The 23,079-nt window shown below is 38.8% G+C and overlaps 1 protein-coding gene across 1 annotated transcript; it reads left to right on the top strand.

The window, feature by feature from the left end:
- The first annotated feature begins 1,726 nt into the window (after window positions 1–1,726).
- LOC133857309 (uncharacterized) lies at window positions 1,727–22,658 on the top strand. Its single transcript, XM_062292528.1, has 13 exons — window positions 1,727–5,047; window positions 6,147–6,274; window positions 10,504–10,603; window positions 10,718–10,856; window positions 10,956–11,019; window positions 11,332–12,106; window positions 13,733–14,059; window positions 14,990–15,838; window positions 15,919–15,991; window positions 16,075–16,160; window positions 19,775–19,894; window positions 20,293–20,363; window positions 22,325–22,658. The coding sequence occupies exons 1-13, from the start codon at window positions 2,186–2,188 to the stop codon at window positions 22,350–22,352; spliced, it is 5,622 nt and encodes a 1,873-aa protein (XP_062148512.1). The 5' UTR covers window positions 1,727–2,185; the 3' UTR covers window positions 22,353–22,658.
- Window positions 22,659–23,079: the final 421 nt, after the last annotated feature.

Genomic DNA, 23,079 nt, shown 5'->3' with positions numbered 1-23,079 from the left:
ATAAAATCATATTTTACACATTTTTAACCAAAATCTAATAACTATTTTTGTGTCCAAAAGGTTTTTTTTAGTTCATGGTAATTCGTGAAGGTGACTAGTGCATTGTATCTTTCAATTAAGGGGATGTTAATATCTAATTCAACATGAGAAGGAATATGGTATAAAATTTTGCAAAAATTCAAAAGATATTCATATAATTTTGCGTTGAATTGAATTTGAGTCCATATGTATGTATAAACTCTTTCCACCAAAAATTCCAACCCTCAATCTCTCATTGATTTTGTGTACTTAAAGCAAATACATATTATGTCAAAATTTTCATTTTACTAAATACAAGGAAATACTATTTGGAACGCTGATAATTCTCTTATATTGTCTCGCTAATTAATATATATTTAGATTGAAATTTTCTAAAATTCCTAAGATGAATTCTATCATGTATATAGATTTTAATCATTATTTTTAAATCAAAATCATTAGGATTTTATTACATCAATATTTATCACTTTTAAATTATGATAAACATTGAGATGGTAAGTATTAAATTGATAAAAAAAAATAGTAAATGCTGATATAAAATTTTAATTATTTATTTTAAAAATAATAACTAAAATTTATAAAGATGTTAATTTTTTTTAGCTAGATTTTTTTATAGTGGTTGACGTTATTCTAATTATATATTTTAACACGGGTTAAGAAGTTGTAAAAAGAATTGTTTAGCATTACTTGCCAATTAACGTGAATACACGCGGCTAATTCTACGTGTGGTAAGAAGCTTAAGACTCATGATTCCACTATGCGTAATGTTATTTTTTACACTAATTTCATATCGGCTGACGTTATGTATTTTAAGTAATTTTATTTATTTTTTAAAATAACTAATATAAAAAGTCATTTAAAACACGCCACATCAACTGGTATAAAATAAATGTGATAAATATATATATGAACTACTATTGCTAGAGGCAGGGACGAACCCATGAATAGACTATGGGGGCCATGGCTCCCCTACTAAAAATATATATGTTAATTTTTTTTTTATTAAGTTAAATATGTATTATTATAGGCTTAAAAACTAAGATTGATTCTTACTAAAAATAAATTTAATTCCTTATTTATACTTTAGTCCCTCCACATAGATGATCTTGTTTCCGTCCCATTTGGAGTAATACTATATCTTTCACCCATTTTATGCTTTTTTTTCTTTTTTTTTTTTTTTTCTTTTTTTTTTTTTTTTTTTTTAACAAAGTTCCATAACCTTCATTGATGGAGCGAAACCCCAAAGGGAATTACAACAAGGCAAAAGCTTCATAACCAATACAAGAACAAAGAAGCTGAGAACCACCGCCCGAAGGCTACATCAAGTGCCCGTAGGCCAAGGTAGTGAATAAAGTTGAAGAAACAAGAATTTACAAACTCAAACAGAAAAAAAACCAAACAACCAGCACCATGAGAACCGCGACCGAAGCTCAGGGCGTGTTGAGCACGCACCGACTCCGGGAGCCCTTCTAGCCATCAAACAACCAGCACCATTTTATGCTTGTTTTTAGTACTAAAAAAGCAATTAAAACAAGTCGTATCAATAAATTAATGTGATAAATAGTACTCTTGCCGCTGTATGCCTCTATACGAGGATTTGGACCACAGGTTCACACTTCCCAGCTGCTCGTCCACGAAGCACGTTTTCATGTAGATTCGGGGCAGATGTACAGTTGGAAGTCCGGAACTTTAAGCAAATAATGTCCTAAATTAGCGACAAAGGACAGTGTCACAAACTCCAACGAGTGGTCCCCTAGTCTCTCTCTCTATTATGTTGAAAGGTATGCGTGGAGGGGAGAGCTGTCCCTTCACTTTGAATAAAACTAACCAGACCAGACCTTATGGAATTGAATACTTCAATGGGATTACATCAAAAGAACCATCGCGTGGTTCTCCAACAGTTAACGTACGCATGAAAAACTTATGTGGTTGAATAGCCTGAGACGTTTTCATTTTCAGAGGGGTTGTTGAGTTTTAAATTTGTGTTTGGTTTGAGAAATGGCAAGTGGATGGCACATCTGGTCAGACCCAGAGGTGCAGCAGAAGAGGGACATCGAATTGGGGGTGTAGTGAGAGAGCCTTGGATGGTAAGGCTGTTTGTGAGAAGCACAACCTCAATTGGGTGCTGAGGAACAAGGGGGGGACGATGCAGAAGGTTTCTGGTGAAAATGGCGGTGGAGGGGAAGTGGGTGTCGACAGGAGGAAGATAAAAAGGCGAAGGACTGAAGAAGATTTGAAAAATGAAGATGTGGGTCTTGGAGGTGATGGAGTTCAAGGGTGGTTTGGTGGTGGGAACGGTAATGGTCTGACTGTTGGGGAAGAGATTGCACGGCTGTTTGGTGAGGTCAGTGATGGAAATGGTTGTCTGGGTCTCGATGATGAAGGTATGCAGCAGCTTTGGGCTTGTGGAGATGGTGAAGCTGCGTGTGGAAATGTTGATCGAGTTCTTGGTGGTGGTGGTGAGGGAAGTCAAGGTGGGTATGGTGAAGTCATCGGTGGAATTGGCGGTCTGGGTCTTGATGGTGAAGCTGTTCAGCTATGGGGCAGTGAAGATGCTTGTGAAAATGGCGGTGGGGTTCCTGTTGGCCAAGGAATTCATGTGGACGAGTTTGGTAAAACTGCATGTGAAACAGATGGCCTAATTCTTGGCGGTGGTGAAGAAATTCAAAATGCGTATGGTGAGGATATGAGTGAAAAAGGTGGTCTTGATGATGGTAAATCTGTTCAGCTTTGGAACAGTGGAATTGCTTCTCGGAACAGTACTGGGGTTCTTCGCGGTCAAGGAATTCAGGCTGGTGGGTCAATCGAGAATGCTTTTAAAAATGATGGTCTGGGTTTTGATAGTGAAGGATTTCAAGACTTCTTTAGTAAGAACAATGATGAAAACCTTGTTGATGGAAGAATTCAAGCCCTTTTTGGTGAAGGTAGCGTTGGAAATAGTGGTCTGAGTTTTGGTGGTGAAGGCATCCAATTTTGGTTCGGGGAAGTTGCGCGTACAACTCTTGATGGTAAAGGAGTCCAGGGTCTTTTTGGTGATGATGCATGTGGAAATGGAGGTGAAGCAATTCAATGTGAGCCTAGTGAAATTGGAGGTAGAAATGGTGACAGACAAGAGGTGGTAGGGTTAAAAGGAAAGCGTGGCCGGGCAAAGGGATCGAAGTATAAGAAAACTGTTGCTGCTGATGATGAAGAGGGAATTGAAAGGTTGGAAGGAGCTTCTGGTGAAAATGGAGTCAGTGATGAGGTTGTTAGGTCGAAGGCTAAGCAGGGTAGGCCAAAGGGTTCAAAGAATAAAAAGAAAAGTCTTGAAATGGACAAAAACCATGGAACGCCCGGTAACAATGTGGATGGAAATAGCAATGAGCAAGGGACCCTTTGTCTGACAGCTTTAGATAACGAGAGGCTAATTCTTGTGGGCGATAAAGATACAGGATCGGTTGTTGAAGTAGCCATTTCTGGTAACGAACTTAGGAATGAGATTGTCGGGCAAAAAAAAAAGCGTGGTCGACCAAAGGGTTCAAAGAATAAGAAAAAAAATCTTTCGAGTCAAGGAAATAAGGGAGTGCCAGGCGAAGTTGTTCGGCCTACTGGCTTAGAGTATGAGAGGCGGACTCTAGTTGGAGAGGAAGAGAGGAAATTGCCCTTTGATGCAACTCGTAGTGAAGGTGGGAATGAGATTACCCATCCAAAGGATAAGCGTGGCCGACCAAAGGGTTCAAAGAACAAGAAGGAAAGTTCTTCAGGTCAAGAAAATCAAGGAATGCCTGGGGATATTGCGGTTGTCAATGATGGTGGTGAAAAAACTGTTTGCCCAACCAGTGTGGAGAATGGGAAGCTTAATTTTGTAGGTCAGGAAGATAGGGGATTGCCTATCGATGATGTTGAAGGTGGGAATGGGATTGTCTGGCCAAAGGATAAGCGTGAACTACCAAAGAGTTCAAAGGATAAGAAGAAAAATTCAGCAGGTCAAGAAAATGGAGTACCTACAGATATTAATGGTGGTGATAAAACTCTTTGGCCAATGGCAGTGGAGTACGAGAGGCTGCGAATTGGTGATGAAGGTGGAAATGAGATTGTTCGGCAAACAAACGAGCATGGTGGACCAAAGGGTTCAAAAAAGATGAACAACACAGCAGGTCAAGAAAATGAAGAAATGGCCGCCAAAATTGTGGCTGTTAATGATGGCTATGATAAATCTGTTTGGCCAACGGAATTGGAGAATGAGAGGCAAGCTTTTCTAGGTAAGGAAGATAGGGGATTGCCTTCGAAAGCCACTAATGACAATAAAGGTGGAAATGAGATTGTTGGGCCAAAGAATAAGCGTGGTCGACCGAAGGGTTCAAAGAATAAGCAGAAAAATCTTATTGGTAAAGAAAATCAGGGAATGCCCTGCAAACTCATGGGCAGAAATGATGGTAGTGGTGTTGAAACTTTTTGGCCAATGTGGTCTGAGAATGAGAGGCCTACTCTTGTAAGTGAAGAAGATCAGGAGATGCTGGTTGAAGCGGGTGGTAATGGGAGTGCAGATAAGATTATCCAGCCAAAAGATAGTCGCAAGGGTTCAAAGGACAGCCAAGGCCAACCCGAGGGTTCAAAGCCTAAGAGAGTTATTCTTGTTGGTGAAGCTTTGAATAAGATACTAGCACAGAGACATCAAGATTGCACATTTCTTTCCAAGCTAGTTCCAGTTGAGCAATTGAGGTATTCTGGTGAAATAGATCTCGAATCTAACGAGTTGACATCTGAATCCGGCAAAGTTTGGAAAAGACCTAGAGGGAGGCCCCGGAAGTTCAACCACCAACAGAGTGACTTTGACGGCATTAAAGTTTGGAAAAGACCTAGAGGGAGGCCCCGGAAGTTCAACCACCAACAGAGTAATTTTGACGGCATTAAAGTTTGGAAAAGACCTAGAGGGAGGCCCCGGAAGTTCAACCACCAACAGAGTAATTTTGACGGCATTAGGGAGGGAAGATCAACTTCAAATGGATTGGAAAATACGGGTTTATCAGTGAGTTACTTTGCATCTCTCTCTTTTCTTTCTGGTCATTATTTTTTTGAATTAGGATTTCACTTGTTAATGGTTGACAAATTAGAGGAAGCAAGAACGTTAGCGCTGTTACCATCATATAGAGCTGTTATTCTACTATATCACTGCCAAACTACTGAGAGTTTTCATGCCATGAATTTTCCCGTAACTCGGCTCATAGAATTTTTTACTGGATAAATGGATAAGTTGACATCCTCACCTCAAATGTGTGTTGCTGTTGGCTATCCCTCTCTGCAGTGCTGGTGCTGACTGGCATTTATGCTTGTAGCAAACTTAGAAATCGTGGCTTTGCTTTCAGAGAGCTTTCTTATCTGGAAACCGGAGAATACAAATATTATTTTCATAGCTATGGTCTTAATTTAATTTCTATGGACAAAGTCCACTTTCTTCCAATTTTTTCCCTTCTTCTATGGAAGAGGAGAATACTGCATTTTAGTAATTTCACAAAGATTTGTTGTTTCCAAGTAATGATAAAACAAACAATTCCGTTCCATGAAATGAATGGAAATGGCAAATGGTGACTTGGAATTTATCCATGAAGTACAGAAAACATGAAATAGAAGATTTCTGGCGGTGATTTCCATGATGTGAATGGGGTTTACAAAGGAGATGTTTTGGTTGCTTTCATGGTCTTTACAGTGGAGTTCTGCAATCTGAGCTGACTTGCTTTGGAAGCAACCAATTTATTGGTAGTACCAGTTTACCAATGTTGTTACTCATTTAGCATTCTGATTAGGCAGGTTCTACTATCCTAAGCACGCGTGAAACAAGTTGATTTTGAAAGTAACAATGAGTGTAGAAAATAGAAATAATATTTTTGCATCATTAACTAGTTTATCCAATTCTCTGACATATGACTCTTTCCCTCCTGCCCCACCCCCTTCTTTGCTTGCGGTGCCATATTGCATCTGTAAAAGAAGTCATGACAGAATACTGTATCTGCTATATACTATTCTAATTGTTTCATCAATTCATTGTTGCCGAGAAATTTTAGCATCATTAAAATAGCTAAACATACAAATATTCAACTGCATGCCAATCTAACTATGTTTTTGTTTAGGGTGATACTAGCAAGAGAAGTCAAAGGAGTTTAATGTGTCATCAGTGCTGGAGAAATGATAGAAGTGAAATTGTTGTTTGTTCCAATTGCAGAAAGAAACGCTATTGCTACAACTGCCTTGCAAAGTGGTAAATAAGAACTCACAAAGCTCTTTTAACACCGATAGCTTTTTTAGTTCAGCAGCTCCATTGAGACTAATAAAGAATTTTTCAGCTTCTTATGTATAATAAAGAGTATATGGTTCATTTTGTTTGCAAAAAAGTTAATTTTTATTATCTTAGGACATTTTTTTGTGAACGTCAATTGTATTTCTTTGGTGCTACGGTGTGGAAAATGATGCCCACTTACATTTTTTGGACTATTTTGGAGGGAGAGGAAAAATATGAGCTTTGAGGATTTTGAGAGATCCTTGGAAGATATCATTTCCTCTTTTTTATTTTTATAAGTAATGATAGTTTTATTGAAAGCGTAAGGCGTCCCTACGTACACTAGAAGTATACAATAGGAAACACCTAACTAGAAAGCGAAAAAGAAGCAAGAAATTCAGCAAAGCTGATAGATAAAGGGTACAAATAAGCCATCGACCAGACATACAAGGTATGGAGAAACAACTCTAGCACCTCCTCTAGGGAGCTCTCTAGATTCTCAAAACACCTAAGGTTTCTTTCTCTTCAAATACACCAAAAAAGGCAAATAGGCACCATCTTCCAAGAAGTAGCGCTCCCAGATCTCCTAGACTTCCACCAACAAGCAACTAAGTCAAGCACACTCCTAGGCATGACCCACGAAATACTAAAGCGGGAGAAAATGTTGTTCCATAGAGCTGAGGCCAGATCGCAATGCAGAAGAATATGGTCCACTGATTCCCCATCCCGCTTGCAAAGACAACATCTATCCACAATAATTATGTTCCTCTTCCTAAGATTGTCTAAGGTAAGAATTCTGCCTAGAGCTGCAGACCAAGTGAAGAAAGCTGCCCTCGGGGGAGCCTGAGACCGCCACACACACTTCCATGGGAACCGAGTACCTCCAGCACACATCATAGAACCAAAATATGACTTCACCTTGAACACACCTTTCTTGGATGGGACCCATTTAAGACAATCTGCCCTCTCAAAATTCACCTTGGTAGAGCCCAGCACCTGGAAGAAAGAGGCAAAAACATCGACTTCCCAATCATGAGCCTCTCTAATAAAGCTCACGTTCCATTGAATGGACCCGCCCAAACTCTCCAAATTATCAGCCACTGACGCATCCTTCACCCGAGCAATGCCAAAGAGATCAGGAAACACTTCTTTCAGAATCGAATCTCCACACCACAAGTCATGTCAAAATCTAATCCTGCTCCCATCCCCCACCTCCAATCTAAGGAATTTGGAGAAATTCTCCCAACCTTTCCTTATAAACTTCCACAACCCTACTCCAAACGCCCCAGCAACCTCTCGAGAGCACCACCCACCCCACAAACTTCCATACTTGGAGTCCACCGCGACTCTCCACCAAGCATCTCTATCCATGTCAAATCGCCATAACCATTTACCTAGCAATGCGCGATTGAACTGAACCAACTTCCTAATGCCAAGCCCCCCATTCGAAATTGGAGTACAAAACTTCTCCCAACTCACCAAATGGTATTTAAAATCTTCACCCATTCCACCCCAAAGAAAATCGTGTTGCAACTTCTTAATGCGAGAAGCAACACTCACCGGTATAGGGAACAGAGACATGTAGTACGTAGGTAAGTTAGAGAGCGTACTCTTGATAAGGGTCACTCTCCCTCCCTTAGAGAGGTATAACCTTTTCCAACTAGCCAACCGTGTTTCAACCTTCTCAATAACTCCATCCCAAATACGAGTAGACTTGTAAGGAGCCCCCAATGGAAGACCCAGATACATCACAGGCAAATAAGCAACTTCACACTCTAAAATGTCGGCTAACCTTCCCACATTAGCGACATTCCCCATTGGAATAATGCTGGATTTGGCCAAGTTTACCTTAAGACCCGATACAGCCTCAAATAAGAGCAAGAGACTTCGTAAAGACCGAATCTTGGAGGAGCTAGCATCACAGAAAATCAATGTGTCATCAGCGAACAAAAGGTGGGAAAAAGAAGCATCGCCCACTCTGAAACCATCCAACACACCCCCACTCACTGCCGCAGTAATCATACGACCCAGCGCCTCCATAACAAACACAAACAAAAGGGGAGACAAAGGGTCTCCTTGCCTTAGGCCTCGAGAGCTGCTGAAAAAGCCGTATGGTGAGCCATTAACTAGCACCAAAAACTTTGCAGAAGAAATGCACCGAGCTATCCACGAACACCATTTTCCCCCAAAGCCGCATCTTCTCAACATATACAACAGAAAATCCCAATTAACGTGATCATAAGCTTTTTCTAAATCCATTTTGCAAACGACTCCCGGCTCCCTTGATTTAATACGACTATCAAGGCATTCATTCGCAATAAGGATTGGATCAAGAATCTGCCTCCCTTTGATGAAAGCACTCTGGGATTTGGAGATAACCTTGTCCATAACCGTCTTCAATATGTTGGCCAAGACTTTAGCAATAATTTTGTAAATACCTCCTACAAGGCTTATGGGCCAGAAATCTTTGAGAAACAAAGCTCCTGGAGTCTTAGGAATAAGAGAAATAAAAGAAGCGTTCAAACTCTTCTCAAAAACTTCTCTAGCATGAAACTCAGAAAAAACCTCCATAATGTCCAAGCGCACCACCTCCCAACAATCTTGGAAAAAAGCCATAGTGAAGCCATCCGAACCCGGCGCTTTGTCGCCATTAAAAGCAAACACTACCTTTCTAACTTCCTCCTCCTCAAAGGCTCTCTCCAACCACCTTGCTTCTGACTCTAAAATGGCATCAAAGGAAAGATCATCCAACTGAGGCCTCCAACTGTGCTTCTCAGAGAAGAGATCTTGATAGAACTGAACCACATGCTCCCCTATCTCTGCCGGATTAGAAGAAATGGAATCTCCGATCAATAAGGAATCAATAGAGTTATACCTTATGTTTGAATTGGCTATAGAATGGAAGAATTTTGTGCATTTATCTCCTTCTTTCAACCACGTCACCCTGGACTTTTGCCTCCAGCAGACCTCCTCCATCAGTGAGCATCTCTCTAACTCACTGACAACCTCCAGCTTCTTTTGAATTTCCCCCTCAACCAAAGCTCTACTGCCTTCCACTGTATCAATCGCCTGAATCTCCTCAAGAAGCTTTCTCTTGTTCCTCTCCAAATTACCAAAGGCCTCTACATTCCACGTCTTCAAATTAGATTTGAGGGCCTTTAGTTTACATGCAAGCACAAAGCTAGGAGAGCCATGAAAAGAGAATGAGTCCCACCATTGTTTCACCAACCCCACAAAACCATCCACCTTGAGCCACATATTCTCAAACTTGAACGGCCTACTTCTTTCAGAAGAGTGAGCATAATCGAGGAGAATAGGAAAGTGGTCAGAGAAAAGGCGGGGAAGCCTCTTCTGAGATGCCTCAGGAAACCTTTCTTCCCAATCAGGAGAGACAAGAAAACGATCAATTCTGGACCAAACAGGAGGATCACAGGAGATCGACCACGTATAAGAACCTCCAACGAGCGGAAAATCCATAAGACCCTGGTCAGAGATAAAATCACAAAAGTCCCTCATGGCAGACACACTACCATCTCCAGATCTTTCGCTAGGGAACCTAGTAATATTGAAATCTCCCCCTATACACCAAGGCAAACTCCACCAACTCATAATCCCAGCCAGCTCATCCCAAAGACCCCTCCGATCAACCCTGCAATTCGGACCAGACACGCCCACAAAACCCCACTCAAAGTGATCATCAACATTCCTGAAAGAAACTGCAAGTGTGAAACTCCCCGCGCACACATCCACCTTTTCCACCACCCTCTTATCCCACAAGATAAGGATACCCCCTGAGGCCCCACTCGCATCCAAACAACACCAATCCACATAATTACACCCCCAAAGACTACGCACAAATTTCCTAGAAGGATCCTTAACTTTTGTTTCTTGGAGGCAAATAAGATCCAGCTTCCAATCTCTGAGCAAATTGCAAATCCTTATTCTCAAATTACAAAAGTTCCTCTTTATTCCATACTTTGTACCTTTGAACTGTGGCCTTTGTGTCCCTTCTGATGATTTTCTTATTCGCTTTTCTTTTTCTAGTTAGGTGTCTCATCTTGTATACTCCCGTTGTACTTAAGGGTGCTTTACGCTTTTAATAAGATAAGTTTATTACTTATCAAAAAAAAAAATTCTTTGGTGATTTATTTTGCTGATATAACATGGTTCTCATCCAATGGTTCTGATGGTTCTGTAAAATAAATAAATAGGTACCCAGAGAAAACAAGAGAGGATGTGGCGATTGAATGTCCATTTTGTCGTGGTAATTGCAATTGCAGAGTATGCCTCAAGGAGGATTTAAATGTGATGGTTTGTGCCTTTCTGTTCTTTCCTTCTTTTCTTTTTCTTTCTTATTTTCTGTTTCATTTGCTGTGGTTCTGCATGACACATTTCATATGCCAAACAAGTACTTGGTTTTAGCAGGTTGGACATGAACAAGAAGATTTGGATATCAATGTCAAATTGCAAAAGTTGCTTTACTTGCTATGTAAAACTCTGCCTCTCCTCAGGCATATTCAACAGGAGCAGAGCTCTGAATTAGAGGCCGAAGCCAGCATACGTGGTATTGCACTTTGATATAATAATCACTTAGTAAGTTTAGTTTCTAACTAGATATTTTACTCAGCATGCCCGAAAATGTGTTTCATCTTCTCTTTCATAGGTGTCAAAGTCGTGGAAGAGGATATTTCAAGATCTGTACTTGACGATGATGATAGAGTATACTGGTACCATCTCGTGCTCCCTGATGGAACTGAAAAATCTGTTATTCATGAATTCAACTTGTGGAATCTCTATTTGCATACTATTTTGTCTTCATAGTTGACTAGTATCTCTCTGTTCGTACACTGGTATCTTTATGCATCATAGTTGATTATTATCACTTAATCCATCACAATGGCCAACGTGAGTCATGTGACTACCAGTGTTAGCTCTGAATCTGCATTTAAATGCACTGAAACTTCTGCATTTGTGATTACTTTGTGGGTTTGTTCACGATGGTACAAGTTTGTAATTATGAGCACATACTTGTTTAACAGTGACAATTGCAATACATCCATTGTTAATTTCCACCGAAGCTGCTCCAATCCTGATTGTTCTTATGATCTCTGTCTCACTTGTTGCCGAGAACTAAGAACTGGATTGCAGCGTGGAGGTGATGAAGTGGAATCTTCCCACCAACAGCTTTTTGAAGGACTAAGCGGTCAAAATACAGAACTGAATGTTCAGACTGCAAATGAGAAGACATATGATTGGGAGAGCCATGTGGCCCTTCCTGTGAATGAGGGCATAGCTGGCATGCCATGTAACTTTCCTAATTGGAAAGCAGAGGCTGATGGTAGGATTCCATGCCCTCCAAAAGTGCGAGGAGGTTGTGGTAGTGAGATGCTTGCACTGAGACGTATATTTGAAGCTAATTGGGTTGACGATTTGATTAAGAGTGCAGAGGACCTCATTTTCAAGTATCAACCACCAGATAATGATTTTTCTCAAGGATGTTCTTTGTGTCATCCTATAAACATTGCAGGAAATGCAACAAGAGATTCAGAAGTAAGGCGAGCAGCTTATAGGGAGAGCAGTCATGATAACTTGCTCTATTGCCCAAATGCTGTTCACTTGGGGGACAATGAGTTTGAACATTTTCAAATGCATTGGATGCGAGGTGAACCTGTCATAGTTAGAAATGTCCTGGAAAAGACTTCTGGTCTTAGTTGGGAACCAATGGTCATGGGGAGGGCTTTTGTTGGGGCAAAAAAAATACTGAAAGAGGAGGTAGCCAGGTTTAAAGCCATTGATTGCTTACATTGGTGTGAGGTATGTGTTCCCTCTTCATGTTGAAATTTCATTTCACGATTTTCTAATGGCTCATTTTTCTCTCCCCCCCTCCCCCTTCCACTGCCCCCTCTCTTGTATTATAGTACTTTGGTGCATTTCTTGAGTGGCTAATGTGGTTTCTTCAATTTGCTTTTGTGACATGATCATTTCAAATCGCATTTAATTTCTCCGATGGATGTACTGCATAGATGATAGCTTCTGATCCAGTAACATCTCAGTGATTCATAGACCATATCCATAGCATATTCTGTGCCACTTTAGAATGGAAACTTTTTTTTTTTCACCATTTAAGCTTATGTTACGTCTATTTCAACATGTCATGCAACCAAAAGAAGTACTGCTGCAATACCTAGCTTCTGTCTACTTGCAATTATCATGAGCTGTGGGTTTGAGCCTGGCAATTCTGACCTAGCATACAATGAATAGCAAGGACTGGAATCTTCTTCTGATTGAGTAGGAACTCTGAAACTTGGCTGACATATTGTCATACTATGCGCATCCTCTCAAGTTGAAATGCTAATGGAAAAGGTCATCAACCTCATTAAGTTGTCACCCTGCTTTATTGAGAGTATCTTTCCATTTGGAGTTTCCCCCGGCTGAGCTAGGCTACCTCCCATTTGGGTTTAGTATATTTTGGCCTCTCTTGGTTTAGCCTAATTTTCAATTATATCATAGGTTCTCTCTGAACAATCAACCACCTGTGATTTCATGATAATTTCAATGATTTCATTACTTTTTTTTGTTGTTTGATGTGGATGGAACCCTAAATCACGAACTTAAGTTTGAAAATATAAGTTCACTCTGAGCAATCAACCACTTGTGATTTCATGATAATTTCAATGATTTCAGTCTTTATTTTTGTTGCTTGATGTGGATGGAGCTCTAAAGCACAACTTATAAGTTTGAACATACATTTCTAAATTTGATGTTAAGTTTGGGGCGAAGTTTTGCATCAAACGATCATATGATTGTCATATGCACCAATTCTGACCATTTAATTACAAACTCACCACATTGAAACACTTAACATACTAGAAGGATTAATTGTTTAAGTTGAAACTAGAGGGGCCCGCTTTAAAACTTTGGGTAAATTAAATTATTCTTGTGATGCATTTGAAAGTTGATTGAGGAGCTACATGGGAATTGTGTATCTTACCTTAAAGATTTAAGTTAGAAATATTCCTGTTTCTCTTTTTTTGAACTTTGACAAGGTCTTCTCTGTATTACTATAATGCGGTATATCTTACTATCTTTTAGTCTGTATACCTTAGGTTATTTTAGGGTTTTCCTATCTTTTCTTGACATGCCTTAATTAGACTCAACAGTATATACAAGTCAATTAAGTGAAAAAGTTCCCTTCCTGGCTTTGGAAATAAGAAAAAAAATAGAATTCTAATAAATTTCTAGTTAATGAGATGAAGATTGGGGGTATTCAGCTTGTAACATGTAAGACAGTTTATCTTGCATGTTGCACATGCATATATCAGCCAATGTATTACATGCTACTCTGGCATGCAGTTGTCTTAATATATTTTTCTGCTTCTGCTGAAAATATTTTCTTGCAAATTTAAGGTGTGAACTTTGTGTTCTTTATTGTTGCTGCAGGTTGAGATTAATATCTTCCAGTTCTTCAAGGGCTATCTACAGGGCCGTAGTTATAGGAATGGGTGGCCAGCAATGTTGAAGCTGAAGGATTGGCCTGCATCAAATTCTTTTGAGGAGTGTCTGCCAAGACATGGTGCTGAATTTGTTGCCATGCTTCCCTTTAGCGACTATACCAATCCTCGGTCTGGTCTTCTGAATCTAGCCACCAAGCTTCCTGTTGTTTTGAAGCCAGACCTGGGACCCAAAACATATGTTGCTTATGGATCTTTGGAAGAGCTTGGTAGAGGTGATTCGGTGACAAAATTACATTGTGACATTTCTGATGCGGTATGCAGTAACTTTGGGGATCTGTGCTTAGTTGTTATGTTGACATATTGATGCTTTTTTGCTTTTCTGACATGTACATTACCTTGTTATTGTGCTCTTTGTCTTCTTCACCTTCATCATAATTAACTAATTGATTTGTGATTTACTTCAATTCAGTGTATTTCATCAATCTTTTTTGTTTTTCCTGAAGTACAAACATGAAACACTGTCTTTAGATATTCTATAATGGTTAGGTTATGCTTCAGTACTCCTCGTTATACAGAATATAGCGGAAAACCTGTACTTTCAAAAACTCAGGTACTAGAGGTACTGGTACAATGATTGTACTTTTTGGATTTTTAATGGGAAATTGTCCCAAAAGTCCCTAAGATTTGCCCTTATGACAAGTAAGGACCAAAGTCTCTAATTTGACAACTAAAGGTCTAAGTTTTAGCATTGTGACATATAAGTCCCTCCGCCATGTTACACCCAAGGGGCTTGTAATATGGTCTACATGTTGCCTCCCAGTCTGTTACTTACCTTCACGTGACCTTGTTTACATATGCAAAATTGATCCTATATCATTCTCACTGAGATTGCATTGCATTCATGTGTCCAGTATTGCCTATTTGTAAACAATTGATATTGCATGCTTATTTTTTAATCTTTTACTTGCAAAAGAAAAACTTTATCACTTTTAGTTTCTTAATCTGCTAGAGATTGCAATCATATTTTTCCTAGGACGTTGAATGCATTTTTCCAAAATGCTTCTTAAATCATGATTCTGTCAAAAACCTTTTTGGTTTCATAAATGCCTGAATTTGGATACGGAATTGTCATAGTGGTAGCTGTTAAAAGTATTTTATTTTTCTTTTTGTCCCCTATATGCTTCCCAGATGCCACTTTGTCTTGCAGCTACTTCAACTCATAACATTTTCATTTCTTGTTTAGGTTAATGTACTGACCCACACAAATGAAGTAAAGATTCCTCCAGGCCAACAAAAAGTCATAAACAAATTGAAAAAGAAATATGAAGCTGAAGATTTCCATAAGCTTTATGGTGGGACTCATAAGTTTCCAAGGACATCTAAAAGAAAGCCACCAAAAAGATCTTGCAAAGATAAAAGAATGGCTCATAAATATCCTCAAAAAGCAGACATTACCAAGAGTGACTCTGCGTTACTGGAAAGGCTAATTGCAGAGGAAGGAACACTGGATGAACGACAAAATAAATCCTTGGATTTGTGTGAATTAGGATCAGATAGAGCTTGGGCTTGTGGCAGTCCTTCTCCAGAAAGTCAAGAGGTTGTTAAGTCTGATGGCAAGTTAGTGGGAGATTGTAATAAAATGGTTCAGAAATTGGATCTTCATATGCGTGATTCGAGCTCTTCTTTTCTGGGAAGGAATTTTGAGAGGTCATGTGATATGGTTAAGAAAGAGGTTGACTTGATAAGATGCTCATCACCATGTAATGAACTTGCAAAAGATGGAACATTTGAAAGAGATTCATGTGATCTAAATCATTTTCAGCCTCCTAATATAACAGCTGAACTAAAGTCTGTCAGCGGGAAAGATTCTTCAGGTGAAACAGTTTTAGGCAATGTAATTAACGACTTAGAATCAACCCAATTGAATGCAAATTCGGCTAGAGATTCCCTTCAGAACAATGATATCTCGGAGGTTGTATATGGAGGAGCTGTTTGGGACATTTTTCGTCGGCAGGACGTGCCCATGTTAATGGAGTACCTACAGAAGCATCAGAAAGAATTCTGCCACATCAATAATCTTCCTGTGAATTCTGTGAGCGTTATTGCTTAACAATGTTGGCTATATTATTTTGACTTGTTTGAGTTGATGTGCTTCCCTTGCACTTGCTTCAGGTTATTCATCCTATTCACGACCAGACCTTTTATCTAAATCAGAGGCATAAAAAGCAGCTGAAGAAAGAGTTCGGTAAAAACTTGTGCATTGTCAAATAATTTAAATTGTAGTATGGATAAAGGACACAGTATTGTGTAATCATGAATTATATTCAGGTGTTGAACCATGGACATTTGAGCAACACCTCGGTGAGGCTGTGTTCATTCCTGCAGGATGTCCTCATCAAGTGAGAAATAGACAGGTGCAGTTCTCTTAAAATCAAATATGCCTTTTTATCCTGAGCTTGCCTTTTAGCAGCACTAGGAAATCTGCTTTCTCTCTCCTTTCATGATTTGTGCCAACACCCCTCCCCCTCCCAAAAAAAATATACAAAAACAAAAAGAATGTGATGTAGCTCAATATGTTGGAGTATTTGTTGGTTACCCAGTTTTGCTGAAGTAGTTTTAACTGTTCTTATGGTCCCATTTGGCCTGAGCAACTGCAGTGAAGGCAATGCTCTTGTATTAATACTACTCAAAATCCATGATTTTTTTAAGGAAGGAGACATTGAGATCCATATAAATAGCTTGAAAGAGAAAAATAAAGGGGTGAGGTTAAGGTTTGAAAGGATTTTAGTGGGGCTGCAAAAGACCTACCCTTTTTTGACTAAAGAGTGAGGCAACCTTTTCTTATTTGGTAACAAGTGGAAGAGGCATCTATGGTAAAATCATTGCTCCATGAGATGGAAGCTCAAAGTTTAATAGGGAATAGTTTGACGTAGGACAGATTTAGGGAATCTGTCTTTATGTGCTTGTGGTGAGTTATGTTAAAATATTAATTAAATGATTAAATTTATCATTTCCTATTAGCTTAAGCTTTTGAGATTATTGATAATTTAATTTGGTCTTAGAGTAGAGGTCTTGAGTTCGAACCCTGACTACATAGTTTACCCCATATTTCAATTAAATATTCTATATGTTAGGTCTTACTTGTTGATGGAGTGTTTGAGCCCCCCATGTGAGGATGAGTGTTAAAGTATCAATTAAATAATTAAATTTGGTGCTTTAACAAGTTTAGGGTTAAGAGAACATATAGATCTAGAAATGGTTTCGGGGATATGACTCTCAAGGCAGCTTTTTCAGCTCTGTTTGGTATAGCCGCTGCGAAGGACGCCTATGTTGCAAATAACTTAGAGTTCTTGGGTGGTTCCAACCAGTGGAACGTGAGCTTTGCCAGAGAAGTGCATGATTGAGAGGTGAATGTTTTTGCTTGTTTCTTCTAGATGCTGCATTCAGTTATAGTCAGAAGAGGCGACGAAGACAAGCTTAGGTGGGTCCCTTCTAGAAAAAGGCCTTTTCAAGGTTAAGTCTTTTTTCCACTCCTTGACTTGTCTTATATGTACTCGCTTTCTCTGGAAGTGTGTGGTAGACCCAAGCCCCCTCAAGGGCTGCCTTCTTTTCGTGGTCGGCAGCTCTTGAAAAGATTCTCACCTTGGACAATCTCAGAAAGCGTCATGTTATTGTAATAAACAGATGCTGCATGTGCAAGAAGACGGAGGAGTCCGTAGACCAACTTCTTCTCCATTGCGTTGTGGCTTTTGCTTTGTGGTACTCTCATTTCAGTCTTTTCGGGTTGTCTTGGGTTATGCCACAACGGGTTATGAATTTACTTGCTTGTTGGTGGTCTTTGGGCCGATCGAGGAGTGCTACGGTGTGGAAAATGGCGTCCAGTTGCCTTTTTTGGTACTTATGGAGGGAAAGAAATAACCGGAGCTTCTAGGACGTGGAGAAGACCCCTGATAAACTTTTATCCTCCTTCTATCACACTCCATATCTTTGGACTACGGCTTATGTGTCCCCCTTATCTTTTAGCTTTTTGGATTTCCTTACTTGTTTCTCTAGTTAGGCGTTTCCTTTTTGTATACTCCCAGTGTACTAAGGGGCGCCTCACGCTTTTAATGAGATTGGCTTATTACTTATAAAACAAACAAAAAAAAAAAGATCTAGAGTTGAGAATCTTAAAAGAAGGGGTTAGCGGTTCACAAGTTGACTTGACTAGGGTTTGAAACGAGTGAGAATAAGGGCAATCTTGAAGTAAATAGGTAGCTGGAAAATCCTAGACAGCAACTGTTTTTGGGAATTCAAAGCTAATTTCCTAGGTTACGTGGTAGCCATTTGGTAGAATATGACGGTTGTTATGGTTTTGATATCTAAGGAAAAGGGCTTGATTTAAGGTTGTAAAGAACGAGAAAACAGATGGCTCTGTTGCTGTTCAGGGGCTGTGAACAGTGATTTGAACAGAACAATGTGTCAAAGAAGAAGAGAGAAGAACACTAAGCAAACATTCATGCAATAAGGAAAACCACTGATTACTCCATTAGTCACGTGTGAATGTTTTAGCAATTAGGGATTCCATGGAAGAAGAGTTTCAGCGGGAGAAAATGATTGCGCGCCAAAAGACTAAAGGAAAAAGGGAACTTCTTAATTTGCAGAGTTCCATCAACTATGGTGACGCGAACTATCCCTCTAGGCGTAGGATAGCCGGTCGGAGGATTTGTCAAGGTTCGAACATGGGTTCGGAGTTGGTTTCGGTCCCGGATCCCGTTCTTGTCTCCGATTCTTCTCATTTTCCTCTCCCGGTTTCTTCTTTGGCTTCCTCAGAGGCTGGTCGGAAGCATTCTGTTTTTGAGGACTTAGGGAGTGGGTCGGAGAATTCTGCCGTGGGTCCACAAGTTTCCATTGAGATGGGCTCGTCGGAAGGGAGGAAGCCAAAGCCGGTGGTGGGTCAAGGAAAACAACTCCAGCCTTTATCTCCTATGGAGTTGTCTATGGCATGCTCTTTGTTTTTCGGGGAAAAAGATGAAAAATCTATGGCTGTACTCTCTGCCCTTGACGAGGAACATACGCGATGGGATATGATTGAAGATTGTGAGCTTTAGGGGCTTAGGGGTTTAGGGGATTAGGGTTGGGTGGTTTCGTGGACTGTTTTTAATGGGGGCTGTTTCTATTTTGGGTTTTGGGGCTCTCGAGGGTTTTGGGTGGTGTTGGGTTATGGGGTTTTTGAGGGTCTTGTTGGGTTCTGCTTTATGGGCTAGCTGGGCTTTTCCTTTGTATACTCCCTGTGTACTAAGGGGCGCCTTACGCTTTTTTTAATGAAATTTCTACTTACTTATCAAAAAAAAAATGTTTTAAATATTTGAATATAATAAAGTATGCTCAGAAAAAAAAGAAAAAGAAAAAAAGGATAGAAAGAAAGAATATAATGAAGTATATTTTTATAGACCCTTTGACTCTTACTTGACCTACGAGGATAAAACTCTAATTTGGCTAGTGAACGAATTTCTAGTAAAACCCAATAAAAGACTAAAAGTAAAAACTATGTGCATGAATTCTATGAAATTTCAGATCTACCCCTGCACATAAAATAAACATAACTCATAAATTAGTGACTCAATTTAAAAACAGTTTTATTCCTGACATTTATAATATAAGCTTTGAAAGCATATTTTTTTGATAGGTAATCAAAGAAATATATATAAAAAAAAAAAAAAAGTGTAAGGTGCCCCTGTAAACTCTTAAGCTGCCAAAGCAAAAAATAAATTAAAGATGGCAACTTGTGTCAATATGTTATGTAGGAATTATACTTATCAAAAAAATATATGTTATGTAGGAATTATCTTGATTTTAGTTCAGAAGAAACCTTGATGGAAGGATTTTGTCTGTCTGGATTAGTTGAGTGTGGCAGATTAAGTAAAATTGTATCAACATGGAAGTCATGAAGTCTCATAAGCTTTTTCAGATAGTATTCAAATATTTTTAGTTTTTATCTTAATTATGTGCCATATCTAGTTTAACACTTTCTCATGATCTGTTCCAGTCATGCATCAAAGTGGCCCTCGACTTTGTTTCCCCTGAGAATGTTCAAGAATGCATTCGGTTGACAGAGGAGTTTCGTCTGCTACCAAAAGACCATAGATCTAAGGAAGATAAATTGGAGGTACATGTCATTTCAATCATTCTTGTGGCAACTCATTACATGGCTTTTGCATTACTCGTAATGTGCTTCTCTCAATAATTTAGAGTGTAGAGGTAGATGTCATGGCTATGTGATTGTATGAATTTCTTTTTTCATATGCTTAGCTTTAGAGTCAAAGAAGATTATGAACCTTCATCCAATGAAATAATGTCTGTTTTTTCAAATGGTTACCAACGGGTTTAGCAATACATGACTTTTTCTGATTGGCGCATCCTCCTATTTTTCAAGCTTATGTAACATTTTCCTTTTCGAATCTGTAAAAGAAAGTGGCGCTGCCTTTTTAGTGCCATGCATACGAGGCTACCGCTTGCTGTGTCTTTCAGACTTTTCTGACACTCCAGAGATTTCTTTGTTCATAGGTAAAGAAAATGGCAGTATATGCTGTTTGTGTTGCTGTTAGTGAAGCTAAAAACCTGACGTCAAAAATTGTGTAAGTCCTCTTGACCTCATTACCTTCTGCTAACACATCTACTTTTAGAGGGCCATGAATTATTGGATGTTAATAAAATTGGTAGATTTCTTAATTAGCAGCTGTAAGATATGATAGCAAGCTACAAGCTGACTACCATGGCTATGTTGATTGCCATATGTACAAGCATTTATTTGGTCATTATGGATATCGTCCTTAATGCATTAAAAGTAGCATTTTCTATTTGTGAAATATGATTGAGATGAGCCACTTAAAGGATTCTTATGAACTGAAGCAAATGTATAATGAGATTTACCCCTGCCTTTTCTGTTTCATCCCTCCAAGAAATTCTAGAAGAAAAAATCTTAATATAAACTTAATTTTTTCAGTCCTATAGTAAGGGTGAAGTATATCTCTTATTCTTAGCATTCAGCCAATATATGACAACAATCAGGTGGAAAGAAGAAGAAAGGCAATTAGAGTATTATCTACAAGATCCAATTGACCTCAACTGAGTACAATTGAGGGCAACAGTACTGGTTCTGCTTCCAAGAAACATGAAAGATGTGACAAGATAATATCATTCAAGTACTTTCTCCTTGAGCTGATTATGGCCACATGTTCATCCAAAACAATCATGGAATAACCATGTCATACAATCATAGGGATCAGGCTAATCCATAGTTAAGTATTTTTAGTTCTTTTAGGCAGATGTAGAGGAATCCTAATCAACTGCTAAGAGCACTCTCAACAGCTTTCCTTTGATTTTTCCTAAATTTAAGAAATAAAATTATTCTTTGCTTCCCTATTCAAATACACTCTACAATAGCTTTCCTTATATTTTCATATACCATTAAAATATTACTTCTTTACAAAATACAAGTTCACTATCTACCCTCACTTTTTTTACAAAATCCCAACACAATTCCCAATGAAAGGCAAAGAGAGGAGAGAGAGCAGAAAAATATTTTGTGTTAAAATAATGAATAGAGAAGCTAAGGTGCTACCCACCCAATGTATTGGGTAGCACTATAACATACTCAATGTTTAGGGAAGGTATAGGGTATCTGCTGCATGTGGTTTTTTGTAACTTTTTTGAGATTTTTTTCCACATTTAGGGAAATGAGCAGGCTTTAAAGAAGCTGCTGAGAGTGCTCTAAGTACATTCTTCTTGATGATTGATGAAGCTGGAGGCGAGCACAGGGTTTTCTTCTTTTGTTGGGAATTTGGAGGGGCCAAAGTTGAAGTTTCCCAATAACAAGCACACATGCTTCAGTGCTGCTTTAACGTTTCAATGGGTTTAAATTTAGAAGGATAATTTGACTGCCTCATGAAACTCCAATAGACGATCTTAAATTTAAAAGGATAATTTGACTACCTCATGAAACTCCAACAGATGATCTTAAATTTAAAAGGAAAAAATTGGGTTCTTCTTAGTAAGACTAACGAATTAGAGACTCGGCAAGGACATCTTGCAACAGTTCCCTCATGAACACTACTCTCATTAAAAGACAGGCTCCAGCCCAAAATTCTAGGAGTGACTTCAATAAGAGAAACAAAAAAGAGATCAGAAAGTGTGTAGTTAAGTGAGCAAGGTAGATTTTGAATAGGGCTCACAAGAACACTACTCACATTTGGTCCATTTTCAGTTTTTAATGAGCTCTGTATTGACTATGATTAATGCTACTATTCACGTCCATTTATCACTCATTTTAAACCGGCTGACATGGTGTGTTTTTAAGAAGAGTAGCATTACTCATTGACTTTTTTGGGGTGTGAGCGTGGTAGATTAGGAATGGTATTTGTGTTTTTAAGGATGTTAAGATAATGTTATCATAGGACTAATAGAATTTTAGATTTAAAAATGGATAAATGTTTGTTGTGATGCCAACTATTTTATCATGTATATTATTCACTATCCTCATTGTTTAATGTATCCATGTCTTTTTCTTAGCTTCTGATAGTTGTCAGTGACCTTGCAGTTCTTCAAATGAAGACAAGAAAGCTTAGGAGCAGCCATTTTAATTGATGGCTCCCGTTAGAAAAGGAAAAAGGACTTAACTGTTAGAGAAAGTAGTTGCTGTTCAGTGATGTTGCACATCTTAAGAGACATTTGTGTTGAGAATGGTTAGTGACCATCAGTGATGTTTTCCTACCTCAAAACCCTGGACTGTACAGAGCAAGTTTTTTGTTTATTGTACTGGGTTTTCATGTTAACAATCCATGCTTTACTCTTGTAAAGAACTACATTTTGTCAATGAGCTAATGGGATTATTATGAATGCCATATGGATGTTTGAGCTTAGAGCAGCCTCTAGATGGTATTTGCATATTTTCTTCCTCACCTTACCCTCACTTTTCATCAATTTTAATGATCTTATCTTTTTATTTTATTTTTCTCTTAATTTCATTTCTCTTGTTACTACAGGATTTTATGACTTGAGTGCTGCTTAAAGTATTGTAACTTTTACTGCAACTCTCTTATAAACTGACATGTCAGTCTACGTAGTACTTTTCATGTAAATCACTAAACAGTTAAACTTGATTGTGACTTAACCTGTCACGTCAGTTGGTAATGAGTTTTAATAAAAACTATAGCACACTAAGCATTTTTCTTCATGACTTAGCATTAAAGTTTGGATCCAATCAAAATCAGGATGTTTTGAATTTTCATTAGTATGCTGCATCGTTGGAAAATTCTTGTAATAGGGAATGATTGAAATTGGTCAGAATTTTGA

Source organism: Alnus glutinosa, chromosome 1, assembly GCF_958979055.1.
Source record: "Alnus glutinosa chromosome 1, dhAlnGlut1.1, whole genome shotgun sequence".
NCBI classification, from domain to species: Eukaryota; Viridiplantae; Streptophyta; class Magnoliopsida; order Fagales; family Betulaceae; genus Alnus; species Alnus glutinosa.
The sequence above is the reverse complement of the archived record's forward strand: the minus strand, read 5'-3'. Positions and strand labels throughout refer to the sequence as shown.